Here is a 20,893-nt window from a genome sequence, read left to right on the forward strand (position 1 = left end):
AACCAGACATTTCATAAAATATATTTTTGGGGTTTGTTTTACTGTAAAAAAAAAGTCATACAAGTTTTAAATGACATAAGGGTGAATAAATGATAGGTTTTTGGGTGAACAATCCCTTTAACTAGCTTACATGGAAATCTCACTTGTTCATACAGCCAGCCTCATCAGCGAGCCCATGCTGGCTGACAGTCATTTTTCATTGGTAAACAAAATCCACAGCTAGATCAGAACCAGATCTGCATGAACCAGCAGAAAATTCAAGCTGGTCTTTACCCTGTGTTCTTTGATCAGTCTCTCACTTCCAGCTGTGAGCAGAGCTTTATCTTCTCTTTTTAGCTCTACCCTGCACTCCTGTAGCGCAGCCATCACCAAACGTCTCTGTATTTCCACCTGGAGTCTGAGCAGGTGGGATGGGGCCTCGGCTTGAATGTCCTGGTAGAAATAAATCAGATGTACCAATGAATTCTTTACTATTGAAGAAAATAAATTATATTTCAAGATGCTGCTGAGGAACTGAAAGTGACCTTCCATTGCTTGTGCAGTTTTCTAACCGTCTCCCGCAGACTCTTTTGGTCTTCATCAGAGATGATGTCAGTGAGGTCATCGCACGCTTTTAAATAAGCACTCAAAATGTGTTGGTCCAGACGGCTGAAGAACTCCTGAGAAAATAGTTACAAACTGAATTAAAGTACACATTAGATCATATGTTTATAGAGGTTTATGAAGATGTTATAGACATACATTATGTTTGCAGAATAGCTCGTCTGGGTCTCCATTTTCTTTCAGACAGGCCTGGCCCACCCGCAAAGCTTTCTCGAGGTCAGCACGTGACTCCTCAAACTTCCGCATGAGGTTGCCACTGGTCTCGGCCACCTGCCTCCAATCTGAAGCCTCCTGCATTAGAGCCTGGATTCACAAATTCACAAACCAGTGAGTCAATTTAGCCTATTTCAAAGATATAAACAGTAGTTTATAATGTGGTCTGACCTCCGCAGTGGTCTGTATCTCAGTGACTCTGTTCTGCAGAAGAGACACATCAAAATTGTGTTGGGATTTTGCACCGCACAGCAGCCTCTGTAGGGACAGGTAACTGCGCTCCATAGCACAAATACAGTGCTTACAGTTTTGCTGCTGTGTTTGTAGCTCCTGTTAAAATTAATAAAACAGAAAAATACAGAAATCAGACTCAGATACAAATTATTGTGCCCCAGACATACTAGTTCCATATTACTCTTTCACCGCACTGTATTCTTCAAAGTCTAATAATGTTTTTGTTGTCCCAGTTGTCTGTCAGACCTGGCACATTTGCTGGTTGTGCTGTTGGGTGATGATGTGTCCAGCGAGCTCCGCTGTCTGATAGAAAGCTGAGATTTGGTTCTCTAGCTCTTCTAAAAGAGGAAACAGACTCTGGCACTCCTTCAGAATTAAAGGACACTTTTCTTTCAGCTGTAAGAACACAAACATATACACACGTCTAGGTATACATAATAATACAAAAGTAAACAAAACTGTTATACTGTACGAACATGTAGGAACTATGGAAGGTAAAATAAATTATTATCAAGAATATATTATACTGTATATGTGTATTACTGTAAATCGCAGATGTCCAATGCACCCTAAAGCAAAACCAGTTAAGATCTAATAATTTCATAAATGTAGCACAAACCTGATGGAGTTGTGTTTCAATCGCTGTTGTAGTAGAGAGAGTTCCACTACCATGAACAGATTCAATGGCTAAGAGCTGGGCGGAGCGAGCCGCCACCTTATATTGTGCTTCCATAGCGGGTAGCCTGAGTTTGATGTCCTATAGTATATGTGAAATGGAAAAATTATTACAATGGAACTTGAACGGCATCAAAAGGTTTTTTTAAATACAAATATATTGCTTTACCTCAACATCCAGCATAAAGGCTTTGACATCCAGCAATGACACTTGAAGTGGCGAGGTAAGCTTGTTCAGAGAAGCATCCAGAAATTCTTGTAAGGCTGAGGTGTTATCTTGGTGTGCTCTCACATTTTGAGTCTCAGGCAGACGGGCATACTGTGATAAGAGAAAAACACACTTGTCGTAAGTAAAGTGATTTGTGAAGTAAAGTTCACAAATAATTTTTTTAAGATGCACCGATATATCGGCAAATAATCGGTATTGGTTGATTCATGTAAATGTATAAAAACAGCAGATGATAAGAGATGATATATCTTATTAACAAAAAGAGGACAGGAAAATGCTATATATTTATGCTCTGTATATATAAAATATTAAGAAACATCACCAGTTTGATGTTCAACTTTAGTAGTCATTATATGAAGTTATAACATTCATCCCCGGTTTCACAGACAAAGCTTAAGACTAGTCCCAAGACTAGTTCCACTAAAATGAAAGTTTGAGCTGTCTTTCCTGAATATAAATTGAATATATAATCTTAAAATATGTCATTGCCATCGTCTCAAGAGGCACACCTGTAATATTTTTATCCAAGGAACTTTAATAAAAGCGCAAAATATCCTAATTTTACTGAGGCATAGTCCTGGCTCAAGCTAAGCCTTGTCTGTGAAACCGAGCCACAGAAAGTTAAGAAAAAACTATTTGATTGGTATTGGCATCAGAAGGTATCACTCAGAATAATGGGCTATCGGTAGTGGTGCGTCCCTAATATTTTTAATTCAACATCAAACCGTATATTACTAAACAAAACCAAAAAACTAGGTATTCTACGAGTTGAACTATCCACTTTTATTAGGCTCACAATTGACTGTAAACCTGTTTTTAAACAAATAGTTTTAAGCAAATACAATGCATACTAACCAGTCAGGGCAGAGGTCATTAATTCTAATGTTATTAGTAAATAGTGGCAGCGGGGATTGATGGATCTCTGCTCGATGTTTCAAGTCGATGTTGTTAATAATTCATCAAGTAATTCATCATTGAGCGCTCCATCTGTTGTTGACATTCGTTTACCTGTCTGACTATCAGAAACATCTCCCTCCATCTTCCGTTCAGCAGTAGAAGCTGATGCTTCACATCACGCGTCACCGTTTCATCACACGTCTCGATCAGAAAGTTCCCTGCGTCGTTCATAGCAGCATGCTGGTCCATCCAGTGTGGAAGATTTCGGAAAAACTCCTTTAAAAAAAGACACAGATAGAAGAACGGCCTATAGGCAGGAACAGATTTGTATACTGTATACATTTTTTCAAAAAACTATTTTTTTTAGGATATACAATATATACAGTGTGTGGTTATCTCACCCGTTTGGTGTTTTCAGGTTGCCTGAGAGCAGTCTGGGCGTCCTCCAGCCATGCCTGAAGTGAAGCCACGGAGCTGTTGTATCGTAACCAGTTACATTGCACCTCCTCCAGCATGGACCTCACGCTTCGAACCTCCACAGACAAACTCCTCCACTGATCAGACACCTCTCGCAGGAAGAATTTTACTCCATCCTCAACTACGATATCGAAACACACAAAATGAGTACAACATAAAATATAGCTTTAAAACTACAGAGGTATTTTATACATAAACATACATAAATATAGTGTATATTTATGAGTGTGTTTATGTGTGTGTTAATATAATGTAGTCACCCTTTATGTGTCTTACTGGGTTTTGCCAATAAAAAAGTATTAAAAAGTGCTTCTCAACAACAAAAGTTTTGTTTCTTTCCATTGCTTGAAAAACAGCATATTTGGAGATCCAAGGTTTTGAGAGGGCAGCAACGATTTCTTTCTTTATATAACGCAAAATTGTAGACCATCTTTAATAATAGGCATGTAGTAAATTAAAAGAGGAAAATTGCTCAATGACCCATTCATATCTATACAGTATATGGTATACGCCATGTCCATGATGAAATGTCAATGGCTATTTTGTGATCTTCCAATCACATTTATCACACAAACCCCACCTCTTTGTTGAGGGTTGCCTCAGGCACAAAGAAGGCAACATGATGGGAGACTTTTGTCCAGAGAAACCCAATTAGAATACACTATCTCCACTAATAGACCGGAATTCCCTTTTGAATTTTGTGCCTGGGAAAACCGCATTTACCAGTAGCCCAAGGATGAACATCAGAGGGGGAAGAAACAAAGAGAAAAAGGGCAAGTATGAAACAGAGAGAGAGAGAGAGAGAGAGAGAGAGAGAGAGAGAGAGAGAGAGAGAGCAGGGGCTACAGGCACAGACTGATTGACTACTGAGCCCACAAGGATTAAACTCAACTGAGGGTGAAACTGGGTGAGATGCAGACTCTCATTCTCCCCTCAGGACACCAAGATGCTGAAATGTGAAGGCTTTGCTCTAAAAATCTGTTTTGCCGTGAACTTTTCATCATTACAAATATACTCTTTGATTTGAAATCACATAGCCTCAACCTTGGCCTTATCTATTTTGTTACAATTCACAGGACTCAAAACTGTGTTTGTTAATGGATGAAATGGACGGCTATAGAGTTTCTAAGTGCGGCCCCTGAAAACAGCCTTTCCAATACAAACCAAAAAATATTTATTTATAAATTTAATTTACCTCTCGGGAAAGTTTTGCAAAATATGATTTATTTCCAGTGATTATGAAAGGTGGTAATTTGGACAATTCAGTGATGAAGAACAAATGAATCTGTTGGTTTCAAACTTTCCCCCTCAGCCGTCCCTTAGGCAAAACTATTTACATATAAAACACATTATTATTCAGCTTATGAAGCGTACCTGAGTTGTCTGCTTTAATGTAAAGCTCAGCAGCTTTTAGCAGTGCGTGATGGCTAGATTCATACTTCTCAAAGAACTGCTGTCCCTTCACAAATGACTGCGAAAGCACAAACGAAAACAAAGAATAAGCATTTATTATACCACAAAATTATATGCGCTAACAGATCCCATCCTGAACTGGATAGAATCAGCTTGAGAATGAATGTGTGTAACTATTGTACTAATTTATTTAGGTGATGAAACATCATACACAGAATGAAGCCTTTGGCTTGTAAACTTACACCGTAGCTTTGCAGCAGAAGCTCCATTGACTCCAGTCGGCCATATTTAATGATCCAGGATTTCAGCTTAGACTCGGCTAATGTCAAAAATGCCAGCATGCGATATTTTGACTGCCAGAATTCCAGTTTGCTCAAGTGAACATGCGAGGAGGTAGATATGTAGTTCAATCTAAGAACAGTTCAATAGAGTTAACAGCTATTACTGTACCCTGTAAATCAGCCCTTGCAATATTAGAAAGTTAAATCCTTCATTGATTTTAGAGATTATCTATTGGCATTTACCTCTCTGCCATATCTTGCAGTTGTTCTGTTGGAATGGGGACATTATTGACACATCTGTCTCTGTGGATTAACTGCAAAGTCTTCTTATGTCTTTCAACAAGTCTTAAGATCTCCTGCACAACCAAAAGCAAAAATGTTATTCTTGAAAAACGTTTTTCTTGATAACAGTTGTCCAACGCACATGAAGATAAAGACAAATATTCTGTTCTACCTGGTCGTGTAAGCGTTTTTTGTGAATGGCTTTGGCCATCTCATCATGGGCTTGTTGAGGGACCAGCTCCTCACGAAGGATCTTCTCCGCCTGATGTAACCACACACCGATCTTGCTAAGAGGATCTGGAAAACCGCTATCCAGCTGTAGATGCCAATCCGAAAGCTGCAGCGAGGATAGCCATTATATTAGTGTTATTTTGTTAGCAATATCAAACGGAGTTGGATAATAATATATTTTTTCATATGATCACACACTCCAAGCTAGCTACACATGGACATGAGAATGATCTCAAAAGTAAAAATCATTCATAAATAAAGGGAATTATATATAGAGAATGTGTATCGGACCCTCGCAGACAGTCTTTCCCAAGCTTGTTTGACCAGAGCCTGATCTGCAGTCAGCTTGCCATCCTTCTGAGTGGATTGAACGCACGTCTCCACCTCTCGTCTCTGCACCTCATACTGTACACGGTAACGTTTGAACATCTGGAGAGACAGGAAAAGAACAACGCAAAGTGTGACTGAAATGTTTAATATGCGTCCTGAATATTCACATTTCCAACATAATGCTAAAAGCAAAGTAACAAGAATAACACTCCCTGTCTAAGCGTGACAGAACAGTCAGCAAGAATGAGAGGGTGACAACACGAGGAGGAAAAGACACGTATAAAAGAATATAAACAGCCGAATCACACATTCATGTATTCATCCAATAATGGACTCCAATTTCCCACTTTCTCTCTGGCCATGCGGGGCCTGCCAGAGATCAGATTCTTTTGAATATTGAACATATCCGTGGGCGCCACAGACAGCGACAGACGACAGTTCACTGCCTGTGATTATGAGAGCAATGCGAGCTCTCAACTCTAGTGCATATTAGAGCCGTGTGCATGTGCGGAAGATGTGTTGCAAGTGGGCTAAACAGTGGCTGGCTTGGTCCGGTATACAGGGGTGTCACAATATCAGATTTTAACTACATGGTTTTCGTGGCCATATTCATATTCATCTTAAACATAAAACAAACAAAAAACAGGTAGTCCACACCAAACTCAAGTTTTAAGTTTTGTCAAGTTCTGTCAAGCCCATTTTAAGTTATATTATATATTAGTTTATATATATATATATATATATTCTACTGTCTCGTTCCGTCTTGCCACGCTTGTATTTTGAGTGCAATTGAAGATAAAAAATACAAAACAGACAAATTAAAGTTGAATTTGACCGATAGTTTTGTTTATTTCTTTTTTATTCCAACAGGTATCATGATAATATTGTTATTCGTCATGCCTAGCACGCCCTTCACTGTTATAAAATGTACTGTAACTGACTGCTTTTTGGGGCTTATCGCGATAGCCCTGGGTGAGACTACTACTTAGCTGCCCTATGGAAGGGTTATACTTTTTTATAAGCATTACCAATTAAACCGTGTATCATTAAGACTTTTATATCCTTTTATATCATATAGTTGTACATAAGCATTTTAATTGTAATGTCTCTTATATCTATATAAGGCTATAGATTCAGCCCTGTGAGTTCTGGTCCAGTACGTGTGTTATCATGTGTGTGAGCACACAAAGCTCACCTGATACTGTACACCAACACTTCCTCCATCCCTCTGGGCTTGAGCACAGTCTCTCTCCAACTGATCGATCCAAGCTTTCAGCTCCCTCAACGTCTTGCGCTGCTCCCTCTGGGAAAAGTTCAAAATGAGAGTCAGCCTGGATTTTGGAATTGAGGGAAAAATCAAACATTTGAGTAGATAAGTCCCTTGGGCACCCCAAATCTCCTAATTTCCTCCTAAACATAATTTAACTCACTTTAAATGCCTTTTACTCAATGCAATTTCACAGTTAAAAGATGCATCACTAATGCCACCTTCATAAAAAGACTCTGTGCTCCTGCTGTTTACAGAGATCTTCTCTCATCTATGTGGGTCTGCCCCAAACCTCTCCGCGGGGGAGCAAGAAATCAGCTCCGTGGGGGAGATACTAATCATTTTACACACATTTACTCCGCCTATTATGAATAAGGAACAAGAGAGAGAAAGCGGAGGAAATGTTCAGCTAATTCTAACAAAATTAAGCCTATTCTGCCAGCGCTCATCGCACATTTTGGCACGCACACTGAGGAAATGCCTTTGGGTCATCAAAACGATTATCATGACCTTGCCAACGTCTGCCGTACGATCTCTTCCTCGCCTCCTGATTACAAATACCGGCACATGCACACATGCCCTGGAATATTAAGCCTAACCTAAATAGTTTTGGTTTAAACGTATAACAAAGAGGTGAAGACCGTTTCATTGTATGGCTTATTTTCCATAAGGAGCAGGCAAAGTCACAATGAATTCACCTCGGCTTGTTACAGTACAAAACCAATCATGTTCTCCTTTAAAAACAGCTGCTAATGTGAATCCTCAGTATCAATGCAAAGAAGAAAAAAGCAAAGGCCGTTTTTGTCATGTAAATGTCGGCCAAAGTCCCAGTTCAAATGCAAATATAATAGTAAAGGGAGTAAAATTATACAGGACATATCAAAGGCATACAAAGCCCTGGAAGATTAGACCTTATCCGCGCTCTGCTCATGACGAAAAGGAACGAATCTATGATATTAGCCTCTGAAGGCAAATATTACTAAAAGGGTTTTAAACTACACGGTGCAGGGAAAACAGTCAAAGGGGGTAAAATGAGCTTTATAAATGCCAACGTACCTCTAACATTTCTTCAATGGCTCGGGGAGCAAGAATAAACTTGAGACAAAGACAGGAACAATGGGAGAAAAGCGACGCATGTGAACAACACAAAGTAAAGAAATGCAAGAAGATGCTGCGGTGACTAAACTCCACAAACAAGACAAATTATTGACAGTGTTAAAGAGTTAAAGAGATAGTTGATCTAAAAATGGGAAATCTTCCATCATGTCCTCATCCTCATTTCATTCTAAACCTCTATGACATTCTTTCTTCACCAGAACACAAAAGAAGATATTTCGAAGAACGATTGCAACCATACAACATTGACCTTCATTCACTTCGATTGCATGGATACAAAACCCCTAAGACGTTTCTCAAAACATCTTCTTTTGTGCTCGACTGAAGATGAACGAAATGAGGGTGAATAAATAATGACAGAATGTTTATTTTGGGGTCACTCTATTCCTTGTAGGACTTTCAGACCATGAGACATATACTCAATGAACAGTTGGTTAAATTGTCTGGTTGCAGGATAAGAATGATTTACCTCGACTTGATGTTGTCCACTGTCGGTCTCTTGGTGGTCTGGGTGATGTTTCAGGAACTGTGCCACATACGTCATAATGGACTTTTCATCTGGCTTATCCACATCCACATCTAGAGCAAAAATGAGCCCAGATCTAATCACAGCTAGCAAATCTATGCTCAGTGAACTAATCTCTATTCAAAAACGTATTTTCTTCCCAAAGAGAATGCTGAAGGTTTGTTTAGCATCTGCTTTTGTGTTACCCACTCTTGTGGTTTTATTGTTCCGTGGAAAACATGATTTCATAGTCACAGTTTCTTGCATTTTTCTATATCTCCTGGTTTCTGGGTTTACATGCATTATCATTAAGCTTTAACAAAGCATGGAATTACAAACTACTTCAAATACAATAGGTGCACAACACATAGCGGGCAATGTTTCAGAAATTAATTTATCTGGCAATTGCTACAGTTTCTTAGATGATGCTAATACATAGAGATATGCCAAGAATTAGAGCAAACAGCAGTAAAAAGCTAGTCCACCTAATGGATTTTTAAAGAAAACTTCGACATTATCATATAAAGTATATATATATAAATATATATATATATATATATATACACATATATATACACACTCTATACTTTTTGCTTTCATTTCATAATTAGTGACCCAGAAATATAACAGAATCTCATTTATTTCTTACTTAACTTGAACATTTGGTTTATATTTATATTAAGCACTAAACTTATATTTACAGAATCCTGCAAATACATCTTATTACCAAGTTTAGATTATATTTTGAATAGTCATTTTTAGGACATTTTTTATTTTATTTCTTTGTAGTAAATGTAAATTTTGTAATGTTTGTACGTGTCTATTTCGTGTACAGAGCAGTAAATATTGTCTCAGTGAAAGTTTTATTATTTTACGTGTACATATAAATAAAACATTTGGAATGCCAGATTTCTTTTGTCAGGGCTTTTGGACCTTACTCTATGGGGCAGGACAGGGAATTATATTAAACCAGGACAAGACCTTATTTAAATTGAAGTCGTTTTTACAAGAATGCTTTACAAAAAAACACCCCTACAGAATATGTATACATGTTTACACTTTAAACATACAATAACTGAAATGGTTCAGAGAATAAACAATAAATCACTGAAGACTAAAAACAATGATATATACATATTTGGCAACACTGGTGAATCTCATCACAATAGGTTCATGGTTGACAATGTCCCTTGACTGATCATTCACACACTATTTGTTTAGTCATCTTAACCATGGCTAATGAGCCACTAATCATTTAAATGTCAAACTTCATTTGTCAGACTCCTGATAGCATGAGGAAACTCAGATGGTGTCTAGCAGGTCTAAGGCTTTACCCCTCCATTAAAAAAATCATCATTCACATCCGCTGTGAGTGGCATGCTGCAAATTACAAATTAAGCATTTAGAGCTTAGAGTCTCACACAAAACATCTGCTAAATACAGACAAACAAATATTAATCTCCCCCAAATTTGTGTCCTTAACAAGATTATGCTGATACAATGCTTACCGGCACGATACTGAAATTGCAGGAAACTGAAAAATGGAATGGAATAAAACAAATAAAAATAAAATAAAATGATACCTTTTATGTGTTTTTAAAAACATACCATGTGCAAAAATACAGAAATATACAGACGTTTTACCGTATTGCAGTAATCTGTATTATTATTTGTATCACCTTCAGGGTCAAGAAGCCTTGGAATGCCCAGTTCTCTCTCCGCCAATAGGAAGGCCTCCTCCAGGTTAACCCTGTTGGGTCTTCTCCAAGCCCGTTCCATATTAACCAGATGGGGTCGCAAAGCAAAGATAACAGCAAGAAAAGCCACCCCTGTGCGCCAACTGGGGCCAAAATCCCTCACGTCCAAACCCAATCGCCTGTAAATTTAGTAATTTTTACATAAAATCAAACCCCAAGAAAAATGCAGAAAACAGGATTAGAGAGCAAGGAACAATATCTTCCTTGTTGCACATTCTCATACCATAGACTCTACCAGGCATGGATTTATATCACGGTTCTTACTTTGTTGCTGTGGTCTGGACCCACTTGAGCAGGGATCTCCTGGCCCCGCCCTGAAAGGAGAGGCGGGGCTTGCGTTTGACAGGTGGGCTGCTGGTTTCAGTGCTGTTGGAGCTGTCCACTGAAGAGTTGCTGCTGGACTGAGGCTGCAGCGCTGGCAGATGACTAGTCAACTCCTCGATCTGAACAGGAACGCAAAGAGAACCATTTAAAACGAATTCACTGTATAAAATGTTGATTTGAAATAATCTGTCAAACTCTTACCTGGAAATATAAGATTATGGTCCAAATCAACCCCAGCACAATAGACGGTCTACCATCCACAACGTCCGTTGTGTTGATGTTAACCAGTTTAATCTGACAAGCAAAATAAAATAACAAGAAAGACATAATAAATAAAAAAGCGTATTTAGCCTATGCAGTATACAACATATACTGTATGCGTGTTTATATTTCTACCATTTAAATATATAGTCTACTTTTAATATGATATCATATAACTATATATTTACAAAAAACTGATATTGCTAGCATTACATTCACTGCTACAGTGTCATTGTTATCAATTCCTAAATCATGATTACATTTGGACGGTTCCTGATTCAGACACTGATAATGTCAATCACAGTTGTTATATAGACAGTCACAGAAAAAGGTCATACTAACCGGTGATCCCCTGTAGGCCGACTGCACAGTGACAAAACAGAAGAGAGAATGAAAGAGAGAAGAACAATAGAGGTGATTACATGCTGTTAACAATAGCGTCTATAACTAAAGCACTATACACCCCCCAAACTAAAAGACAAGCGATAAGGACCCTCAGCAACAGACAAAACCCTTGACAGACAAGGTGTATATTGAACACATGCACCCCATTGTTACACACACAAACCAAGGCACCCCAGAACCAGCCAAGACAAAGCACAAGAAGGGGTTCGCTAATAAAATGAAAATTTACCCAACCTTGTGTCATTCAGGCATGTGAATCTGACTTCAATGTCGGACTGTTTGAATTTTACACTTAGATTTGGAAAAGAGCACAAAAGAGGTAGACTGCTGAAGCATGCTGCTTTTTTAAAGCCTCTTGACAAAAGCTGTGGAACAATTGTTTTTGCTTTGTTTTTTTTACCTTTTTTAGAGCACACTATAGAGGCAGACAGAAAAGTGGGGGAGAGAGAAGGAATGGGATCAGAACATGACCCAAGCTGGATTTGATCCCCGGTCACCGTGAGCCAATAGCTTTGTGAGCAATATATGTCATGGGCAAGTGCGCTGCCCTCTGTCACAGCTCCAGCTATTGTGCACCACAGAAAAATATAACCATAGACAGGTTTAGAATGACAAAAGAGTGAGTAAATAATATATTTCTGTGTGAATGGTTATTTAAAAACCACACAATAATAAAGATACAAACCAAATATCAATTTCCATAAACCAAATAACAGATACACATACAAATACAGCAAATACAAAACTGTTTTACTCTGGTGTCTCTCACTGTGCTCCATGGGAAACCGAGAGCGATAAGATATACTAAAAGTCCATTTGAGGCTGTAGCACAGAAATGGATTTTCAGTTTCTTTGAGAGATCAAACAGACGGACCACCGTCAAGTGAGGGAGGCTTAGATCAGTTTCATTCACTGACGGAGCATAATTATATTCTGAGGCGCAGATACACTGTATGTCTAAAAGAAATATATGATGGATGCCCTTTCCCCAGAGAGATCACATGAACAAACATGAGGTGTAATGCACTGTGAAAAAAACACACAAAACTAAGCTCCTCTGTGTTTTATAAGGTAATGATAGACCTGCAAAGAAACTTTTTCTTTAATCTATTTTCAAACACTGGGATAACTGAGGTGCATTGAAATGAATTTAGTGCCGCATTGGCAACCAGCTCATCATCACACCTGAGGGACCAGAGGATGATTTGTGATACTGTGCGATGGCTCTGTGCTAAACCTCAGAAATGAGAATAATTTCCGTCTAAAGTGTCAACATCATCTTATAAATCCATGTCAATTTATCGCAGCCTGTCATGAACTGTCAAGCATGTTGTAATGAATCCATTAACTAGACTCTAGTCTTGGAAGGCAACTGTCCTGATAAATCCAGGACTGCCATGAACTCTTAATTTGTCAGTAAAATCTTTAACACATAAGCTGTGTTTTAATTTCAGTGTCCCTACAAAGTGTAAGTACATAAAAAGTTAAATGTATATTTACATAAAAAGAATTATGTTATTATTGTATATATTTAAATGAATGTATTTTGTCATCAGAAACAATACATTTAGTAATTAAATGACAATATAATTTGGTTCATGTGTTTTCTTAACTATTTTATGATCATTTTCATGATACATGATAACACTTATTGATAACATTTATGATCTTATTTCCCTCTCCGAATCCTGAGAAAAGTGATATAGACTTAAAAATTCTGTCATCATCATCCCAGAAGAAAGAGTCATATACATGTTTTGAACAACATGAGGGTAAATAAATGTTCACTAAATTATCATTTGTACTATCCCTTTAAGACACTACTTCACGGCTGGAATTTGAACAACGTTTTTGATAGCGTAGAATGAGACACTGTAAATCCAAATATATTCAGCTGACCTGTAGACAAAAGGTAAAAACTCCCTTTCCTTCTTCCTCTTATGTCTCTTATGAGATAAAGCGCTTCGAAGTGATGGAGCAACAACTGAGTAGATACTAGGGGGTAAACCTTGAAAGGTCACGTAGGTCATACAGAGTAGTTATGACCTGGAGCTCTACACCTGAGCAAAGCACTATGGGGAATGCGTTCTCTTACCCTCCTGCCCTCCAGAAACTTGAGGGCTCTTCCTACGTTAGCAACCCAGTGGATCCTCCTCAGCTTGCGGCCCTGCTCGCACGGCTGTCCCAAGGGAGAGGATAGTACAGCAGACAAAAGTAAAACAGTAGACAGAGGAAAATGTAAATTAAAACGCAGCAGCAGAGACAGCAAGATAGCAGATGATCAGGATGGTTATATATAGTACGGAGAGAAAGACAAAAAGAAAATTATTTAAAAATATATGCTGACACACCAAAAAGATGAAAGGAGGGAGAGATGAAAGTCCCATGTGTCACTCAGTTTATTGATTGTTACAGCATTTCACAAACTGAGGCACCACCGGCCTTATAGTATTATGCTCTCTAAATCCTGTCTGTTGGGTGTGAACAGTATATAAAAACAAACTAAATTATGTTTATTTGAACATGTAAAAATAAAGAAAGGTTTGTATGTGAGGGTTAGGTTTAGGGGAATATAGAATAAACATGTATAAAAATCATTAAGGCTTCATGGAAAGTCCCAATTAAACATACAAACCTAACGTGTGTGTTGCAGTACAAATAATAATTTTTAACAATTCCTTAATATGTGAGTTTTTGTAATTGTGCTACAGCATTATACTGTTTATTATATATATACTATATTATGGCTACCTGCCATCGATCAAATTTTGCAATGATACCATTGTATTGTATTTCTTTCTCTATGTGATTTTTTGTGATTTCTTTTTGTTGATGTACAGCTACTTTGAAACAATACAACATTGTAAAGCATTATATACATGTAATCTTGTTTGTTAAGCCATTTCCTTTACAAGAATATCAAACACCAAAACAAACCTACTGAATGCACAGGTTTTTTTTCCCCAAACAACGAGGAGCAGCTTACCAGTTTGTTACCCGATAGAACTTCAAGAAGAGCTAGGAGCTTCACACCATCTTTCACATCTTCAAAGAGATCTGACACCACCAAAGGCGGATTACGCTGAGGAGGGAACAACAATCAATCAATGACTTTATGTACTGTCTGTTTACGATTTTAAATCGAAACCTGATTTTTTTACAAAACCTGAATCAAACATCTCGAATCAAAAGCCAACTGGAATAAAAACAAGTGAATATCTGGGCTGTCAGGCTTTAGCTGTCTTTAGCTTGAGAATTATCCAAAAGTGCTGATTCTGGAGACGACACAGACTGTCTGACCTGACGGAGCCCTTCCGCTAATCCATCCGCAGCCCCTCTTTACCCGCACGACACATCTAGGATTTCTCTAATACAGCAGCCACATGACTGGGATTTGGAATGGAAAGCTGTTGGTGAAGTCATTCATGGGGAGATTAATACGAAGCAGTAAAAGCGAGAGAGATGTATAGAGGGGTGCAGACTTAAATGGCAAGAGGAAGAAAAAAATGGTCTAAGTGAAAGATGTCGAGAGAAAATGATAGCGGTGTGACCTTAATTAGAGACAGAAGACCGAGGTGGAAAGCGAGTGATGATTTTCTTCCTAGATTCCCTTTTGAAGCATTTTTGAGAAAGCAGGGGGAGGAATAGCTGAGATATTCCAATTAGCTCTAAATAATTTAAAAGCTAATTGGATAAAATCACCTTATAGGATATTACATTAAAAAGAGGCACTTTGAGTAATTATGCCACTAATGAAAAATAAGAGAAAAAAAACACAAAAGCACGACCAGCAGGGCTTAACAAACTCATTATGTGTGTCGGGTTATTACAGATGGAAATAGATTGTCACGGCAGGCGCTGACTGACAGCATTTATCTATGGTGGCTGCAAATATCTGTGATAGTTGGGTAACCCCATCAAAGTTCATGTGAACACAGAAACGCCTGAGGGCCAATCTAACTGTTTTCAATATCTATCAGTTGGGGGGGTTGAGTTCAATGAAGGTTGAGGGTAGGACACGGCTAAGTGCTGTTTGAATGCGATTGGCGTGATATTAGTCATCCAAATAACTTTTCAAACTAGTAATATTCTACTTGAAATGAAGGTACACAAAATCAACCAATTTAAAGCTTATCACAAAAACCATGGAATAATCGTAACTGTGGGAATTATGTTGTGATTAAAAGCATTCAAAATAAATAAGCTTTATGTTATATGGCATCTTTAAAGTTGTCACTGCCTAAAATGAGCAAATTCGTACAACTTGCCCATTTTCATTCAGCTTCTTGAGGTCTCAACCTAGGAAGCTTTTTAAAGAGTATCAAAGGAATTTCCATCTGTGCTGGACTCTTATTGGCTGCTTTTGATTCAGTATTTGATCTAAATACTGACAAAGAAATCTATGTAAATCTGGAACAACTCGAGGGTGAGTAAATGATGACAGAATTCTCATTTTCGGGTGAAGTATCCCTCAAGTCCTGGCACAAAAATGTAAATTGTACTTTATTTGCGTTATTATGAAGGTTCTGAAAGAAATGAAACATTTGCGAGCCATACAGATTCATAACTGAGTGAGCCGTCTACAAATCTCTGCGACACTTTAGGTACAAATGGCCAAATTTAAAGTATTGTTTGAAAATCTGAAAATTTTGGACCTAAACTGTCCGCATACAAGTCACAACCTCTCGTTTCCGATGTTTGCGTTTCTAGTGAGAAAGCAGGTGGAAGCAGTGGGGTTTCCGGATGGCGTCTGTGTGTGCCGTTAACCCGTGCTATCTGTCAAACACATGAGAAACAAGCTCATCCTCAATATTGGGCATGCCATAATTAAGCCCTAACCTTGTCTGAGAGGATTTGTCAAAATTGAAATGGAGGGTGGCCTCTTACTCGCTGCCTTAAACATACTCTCTTTCGCTCTTTCTCTTTCTCTCTCTCTCTCTCTCTCTAGTGGCTTAATCAAGTTGGGGCTCTTAGGCAGATTAGTACTTCAGTCCCGCCTCTCTGATGTCCTTCAAATTCACAGACATATGCATGAGTGATGAGGCCTGAGGTGCTGCATGTCCTGTGATGCTATCATATAATGAACCATTTGGATTAGGATTGTGTCAAATGCCGCAATGCAATCGATACCGTGGGAACTGATTATTGGTTTGAATCAAATTTGTGCTAAGCTTTTTTCTGTAGGAACATGTTTGTACTCTAGGGTTGAAATAGTTTATTATAGTTCATCATTTGTATCACTCACTAGTGAGATCTGGAAACAAGAGATGTAATTTAGTGTGTTCAGATCTAATTACATTTCATTTTTTATCATGTACCTATGGGCGAGTGTTTTGATACAACTCTAAAGGAAAGAAAATGGAGAAGCAGTTGTGGGTTTTTCTCATTTTGTATTATCTCAGCTTTGCTGTTAAGAATTAATCTCTTGCCTTTGGGATATAAGCAGAGACTGTAAAGCACAGATGATTTGCATAAGAGCTAGAGATTTCATAAAAAATACCTGAAACCCAATTCTAAACATGACTACAACAGGGATCGCTCAAACAGCACATGTAGTTTCTCTTCAGTCTATCTCTTGAAGAAGATCAGTGTCTCAGCGGCCTGTCAGTCACATTTCTTCCTATTTACCAGACGCATTATGAAACTTCAACTGGAAACACTTGAGTGTTGTCGCCCAGGCAACGTCATTCAGCAGTCGGATGAGGTCAAAGGGCAGCAGCGAAGACGTGGGAACAGCAGGTGTCTGGCACTGCGTGTTGGTGTTAAGCTTTTGAACTCATTTTTGGGATTTATATGATATGCTAAACGTAATTGATCCTGACGGTTGTAGAAAAAGTTCAAATAGTTCTCGATTAGTAATTTTAATGAGACCATCTTTTTCCTTTCTGCGCATATATTTCAGGAATGTCTATTAAAGCACAGAGTATATCTGTCATACAATAGGTATAGGAAATCCAAGATAATACATTGTATACATTCCTTTGCTAGTTTCCTCAGTGCAGTCCACTGAAAAATATAATGAAGACTGATCGGAATTCAACTTAACTTTACCTTCGTTGTTTAATCCGCATCCTTTTCACCGCTCTGACAGAGTTAATGGAGGAGCTAAACAATACAAGACAGTCTGAATGCAGTTATAGTTGGACAGTGCCCTGTTTTTTTTGGAAAAAGGTTGCCGGTCAAAAAAAGCTTGCTTGAAATTCACCAGCTTTTTTGGCATTAGTAAATATAGTCACGTATGCTAACAATCCTATGTGTCCTGTCAAGGAAAAAATAGGGCATACTGTATTATGAATTAATAAGCACATTGACATTTTGATTCTCTAACTGTCAAATATGTTCTTGACAGATAATGAGCAAATAAATAGACAAATACTGTAAATAACGGCTAGACCATTAACCCATTCCAAACATTTATAATTAAAAATGTCAGCAGAAAAGAGCGCTGGCACACAAATCCTATTATGAAATATCACGTCATGATGTATTCCTCACAGACTCAAATTAATTTTCTGCTGTCACAGAGAAGTCGAGGTAATTATACTGGATATATTCGGAGTGGCAGGTAATTACAAACGGCTTGACCAGTCATTCTCTACAAACAAATCAACATGCCATTGTGTTATTACATGTGCATGATGAGGCCAAACGCTCTAGTGTCGTATTATGATTTGCTAATTTTTACAAGCTTATTAACCTTTTAATATCACTCCTATTGTGATAATGGCAATTTTACTGATTGAAAAGATGGCTTGCATTTCAATTCAATATGTTAAAGGTGCAATGTGGAGATTGTAGCGGCATCTAGGCGAGGAGGTTGCGAATTGCAACCGATGGTTCACCCCACCACTCACCCCTCCCTTGCCAAGCACTATGGTGGCTATCACAGGAGAAATATTGTTGCGTTTTCGCTTCTTTGTCGAAGGAGATAACGTATTTACGAAATGAGCTCTGCAGAGCATTTTGTCCGTTTAGGGCTACTGTAGAAACAACATGGCGAGAGGGGACCATGTTAAACATAGTTATTATGTAATGCTGTGCTATTACACAGTAAGCCATAGGTAAGTCCCGTCAGCAGACTGACTGTACCCTGGTAAAATGAGGTACAGTAATCTACAGATGAGATTAAAGTGCTTGTTTATGCTAGATTTAGGCCAGTGCCACCAGTCATATGACAGATTAATTCTGTAATGTGGAGAGAAAAACATTTATGTACTTTGTGCTTCTGCACATATACATGTATCTGTGCATGATTGTTCCACATCACAGCTCACCTTTGCAAGATGAGAGTTGATCCATTTAGTGAAAGTCCTCTTCTGTACTGCTTCCTGTTCATCTGAAAGAAACACATATACAAAACACATTAGAATCCAGAGAAACGCATTTCCAATGTGTTATTACCATGCTTTTGCACCAAAAGCTTTAATAATGTTTAGTAAACATTTAATTCACTAAACAAAATATTCCGCTCTATTCCAGCCTTGATTCTGGATTACAAGGAGACTAATATTCTTCACCTTAACTGGTATATCATGACATGACAAGTGATGCAGACCTGACATCTTTAATAAAACCACTGTCTGATGGATCACACTGAAGTCGGTCAGTATGTCACACATCATCTTTGTGTGTCCGTGTTAGGAGAAGGAGCTGGCTCATGCATAATGCAGACCACATGTGCTTATGTCACATGTGCTAAAAATGTGTATTTTTGTGAATTAATCGTTTTCTTGAATCTGTTTCAGATCTATAGTAATAAAATATTGATGAAAAGAAGAGTGTGATAAATTATAATAGGAGTGATTTGCTGCTGCATTAGTGTGTGCGTGTGCCGTGTGCCCAGCCCACCATCATAAGGACAGGGTGACTTTGAGCCAGACAGATGTAAACTCAAATACAAAACGCTGTTCCATCAAAGATACACGCACCTGACACAAATTGTGCCCATTGAATCCACATAATTATATCCATGGAGTCTATGTGCCTTTTTTCTAATTCCTAATTAAATCCGTTCCAAAATAACCACCATGATTAATCAACACTTCCTAGTCTCACACAATCTCTCTCACACAGTCAGTCACACACACACACACACACACACAGTGCATCAAATAAACGATTTTTAAAATAACATTTAGATAGTGTGCACAGATTTAAAAAGCTTCAACATAGCATCACAGAATATGCAAAGATGTAAATCTTCCATGTAGTATTTCTTATTTAAGTACACGCACACACACACACACACACACACACACACACACACACATATGCAATGTTAAGGATGTACACCACTGCAAAAATCCCAAATTTTTAGGAGGAAAGTATGACAAATTCTTACCCCGCAGGTGCTGAGAAACCCCTGGCACTAAGTTGAGGCATGTCTTCTTTTGGGCAGCTATATCTTCCCACCGTTGTCCCACCTTGCCCTTGACTTCCATTCCCACAATGCCTCTGTGAACCCTAAGTCCATGAAGGGTGCATCCACCTGTGATGGTGAGAGTTCCTGCACAGGGTAAATTCCCCTCGTCCTCTACTCCTGCCCTCTCTTTCTCGTGTAAAACCTGTCAAAATGTTCCACAACTGTTCTCTTGCTGATCTAGGACCAGCTCCCGCCCTCTTATTGAGCTTCCCTGCTTCCTTCTACTCAACCCTCAGAAGTAAGCAAACAGGACACGTGTCCTCTCTATACTGCATATACTGTACTGCAATGAAAAGAGTGTGTGGGACTGTGTGCATGTGTGCAACACCGGTCTCAGCATTTCTCTCTCAAATGGTACGACTGCAGTAACAATCCATCCCCACTTTACCTCCAGCCAATCGGATTGTGTGGGAATGTGTGATGTCATCACACATATGAGCATAAACGGAGGGGGAGTGGTGTGTGTGCGCGAGTCACATAGCTGGCACACATGCTCTTTAAAAACCAAATCGGGCAGGACGTGCTTGGCACTGAAATTCCCCAAGATCAGCTGAATTCGCTCTCTCTCTCTTTTCTCCCACAAAATGCACTGGATTCCAGGGTTTTAGAGAAAGCCACAGGGCTGAGCTGATTAACTTTGCCTGAAAACACTGCTCGATCTAATTTGCCGTTCCCAGTGGCTTTATACTGTAAACCTCCTTAAACAGTCTAACAAAACAAATAGCCCTCCACAGCTCACTGAAAAAAAAATGTACTTAATAAAATCCTCGTAACAATTTGCACGAACATGTTTTCAGTCAAATTTGCTGCTACTGTATAATTCACGTACAACTTCAAGTAACCAGAATAATAATAATAAATGCATTTAGTTTTTGTTAAATTATCAAGTATATGTTACAAACGCTGAATAAGAATATGTGTCCAACTCAAACTTCATGGATCACTTACTTTCATATTGAATTGTATATATA

The 20,893-nt window shown here is 38.4% G+C and overlaps 1 protein-coding gene across 1 annotated transcript; it reads right to left on the minus strand.

Moving 5' to 3' along the window:
* Window positions 1–219: 219 nt before the first annotated feature.
* Window positions 220–20,271, minus strand: LOC306904590 (nesprin-1-like; the record flags this gene model as incomplete). The annotated part of the gene is made up of 24 exons (XM_079474576.1): window positions 19,842–20,271; window positions 18,775–18,836; window positions 14,487–14,582; window positions 13,596–13,679; window positions 11,438–11,458; window positions 11,036–11,128; window positions 10,775–10,953; window positions 10,433–10,629; window positions 8,718–8,827; window positions 7,061–7,168; window positions 5,827–5,964; window positions 5,477–5,641; window positions 5,266–5,378; window positions 4,984–5,152; window positions 4,703–4,799; window positions 3,253–3,449; window positions 2,963–3,127; window positions 1,895–2,044; window positions 1,670–1,807; window positions 1,297–1,446; window positions 988–1,146; window positions 742–906; window positions 525–659; window positions 220–432 (listed from the first exon to the last, which is right to left on the minus strand). The coding sequence occupies exons 1-24, from the start codon at window positions 19,939–19,941 to the stop codon at window positions 220–222; spliced, it is 3,204 nt and encodes a 1,067-aa protein (XP_079330702.1). The 5' UTR covers window positions 19,942–20,271.
* Between the last annotated feature and the right edge of the window lie 622 nt (window positions 20,272–20,893).

Source organism: Barbatula barbatula (genome assembly GCF_947034865.1).
Source record: "Barbatula barbatula genome assembly, chromosome: 15".
Classification (NCBI taxonomy): Eukaryota; Metazoa; Chordata; class Actinopteri; order Cypriniformes; family Nemacheilidae; genus Barbatula; species Barbatula barbatula.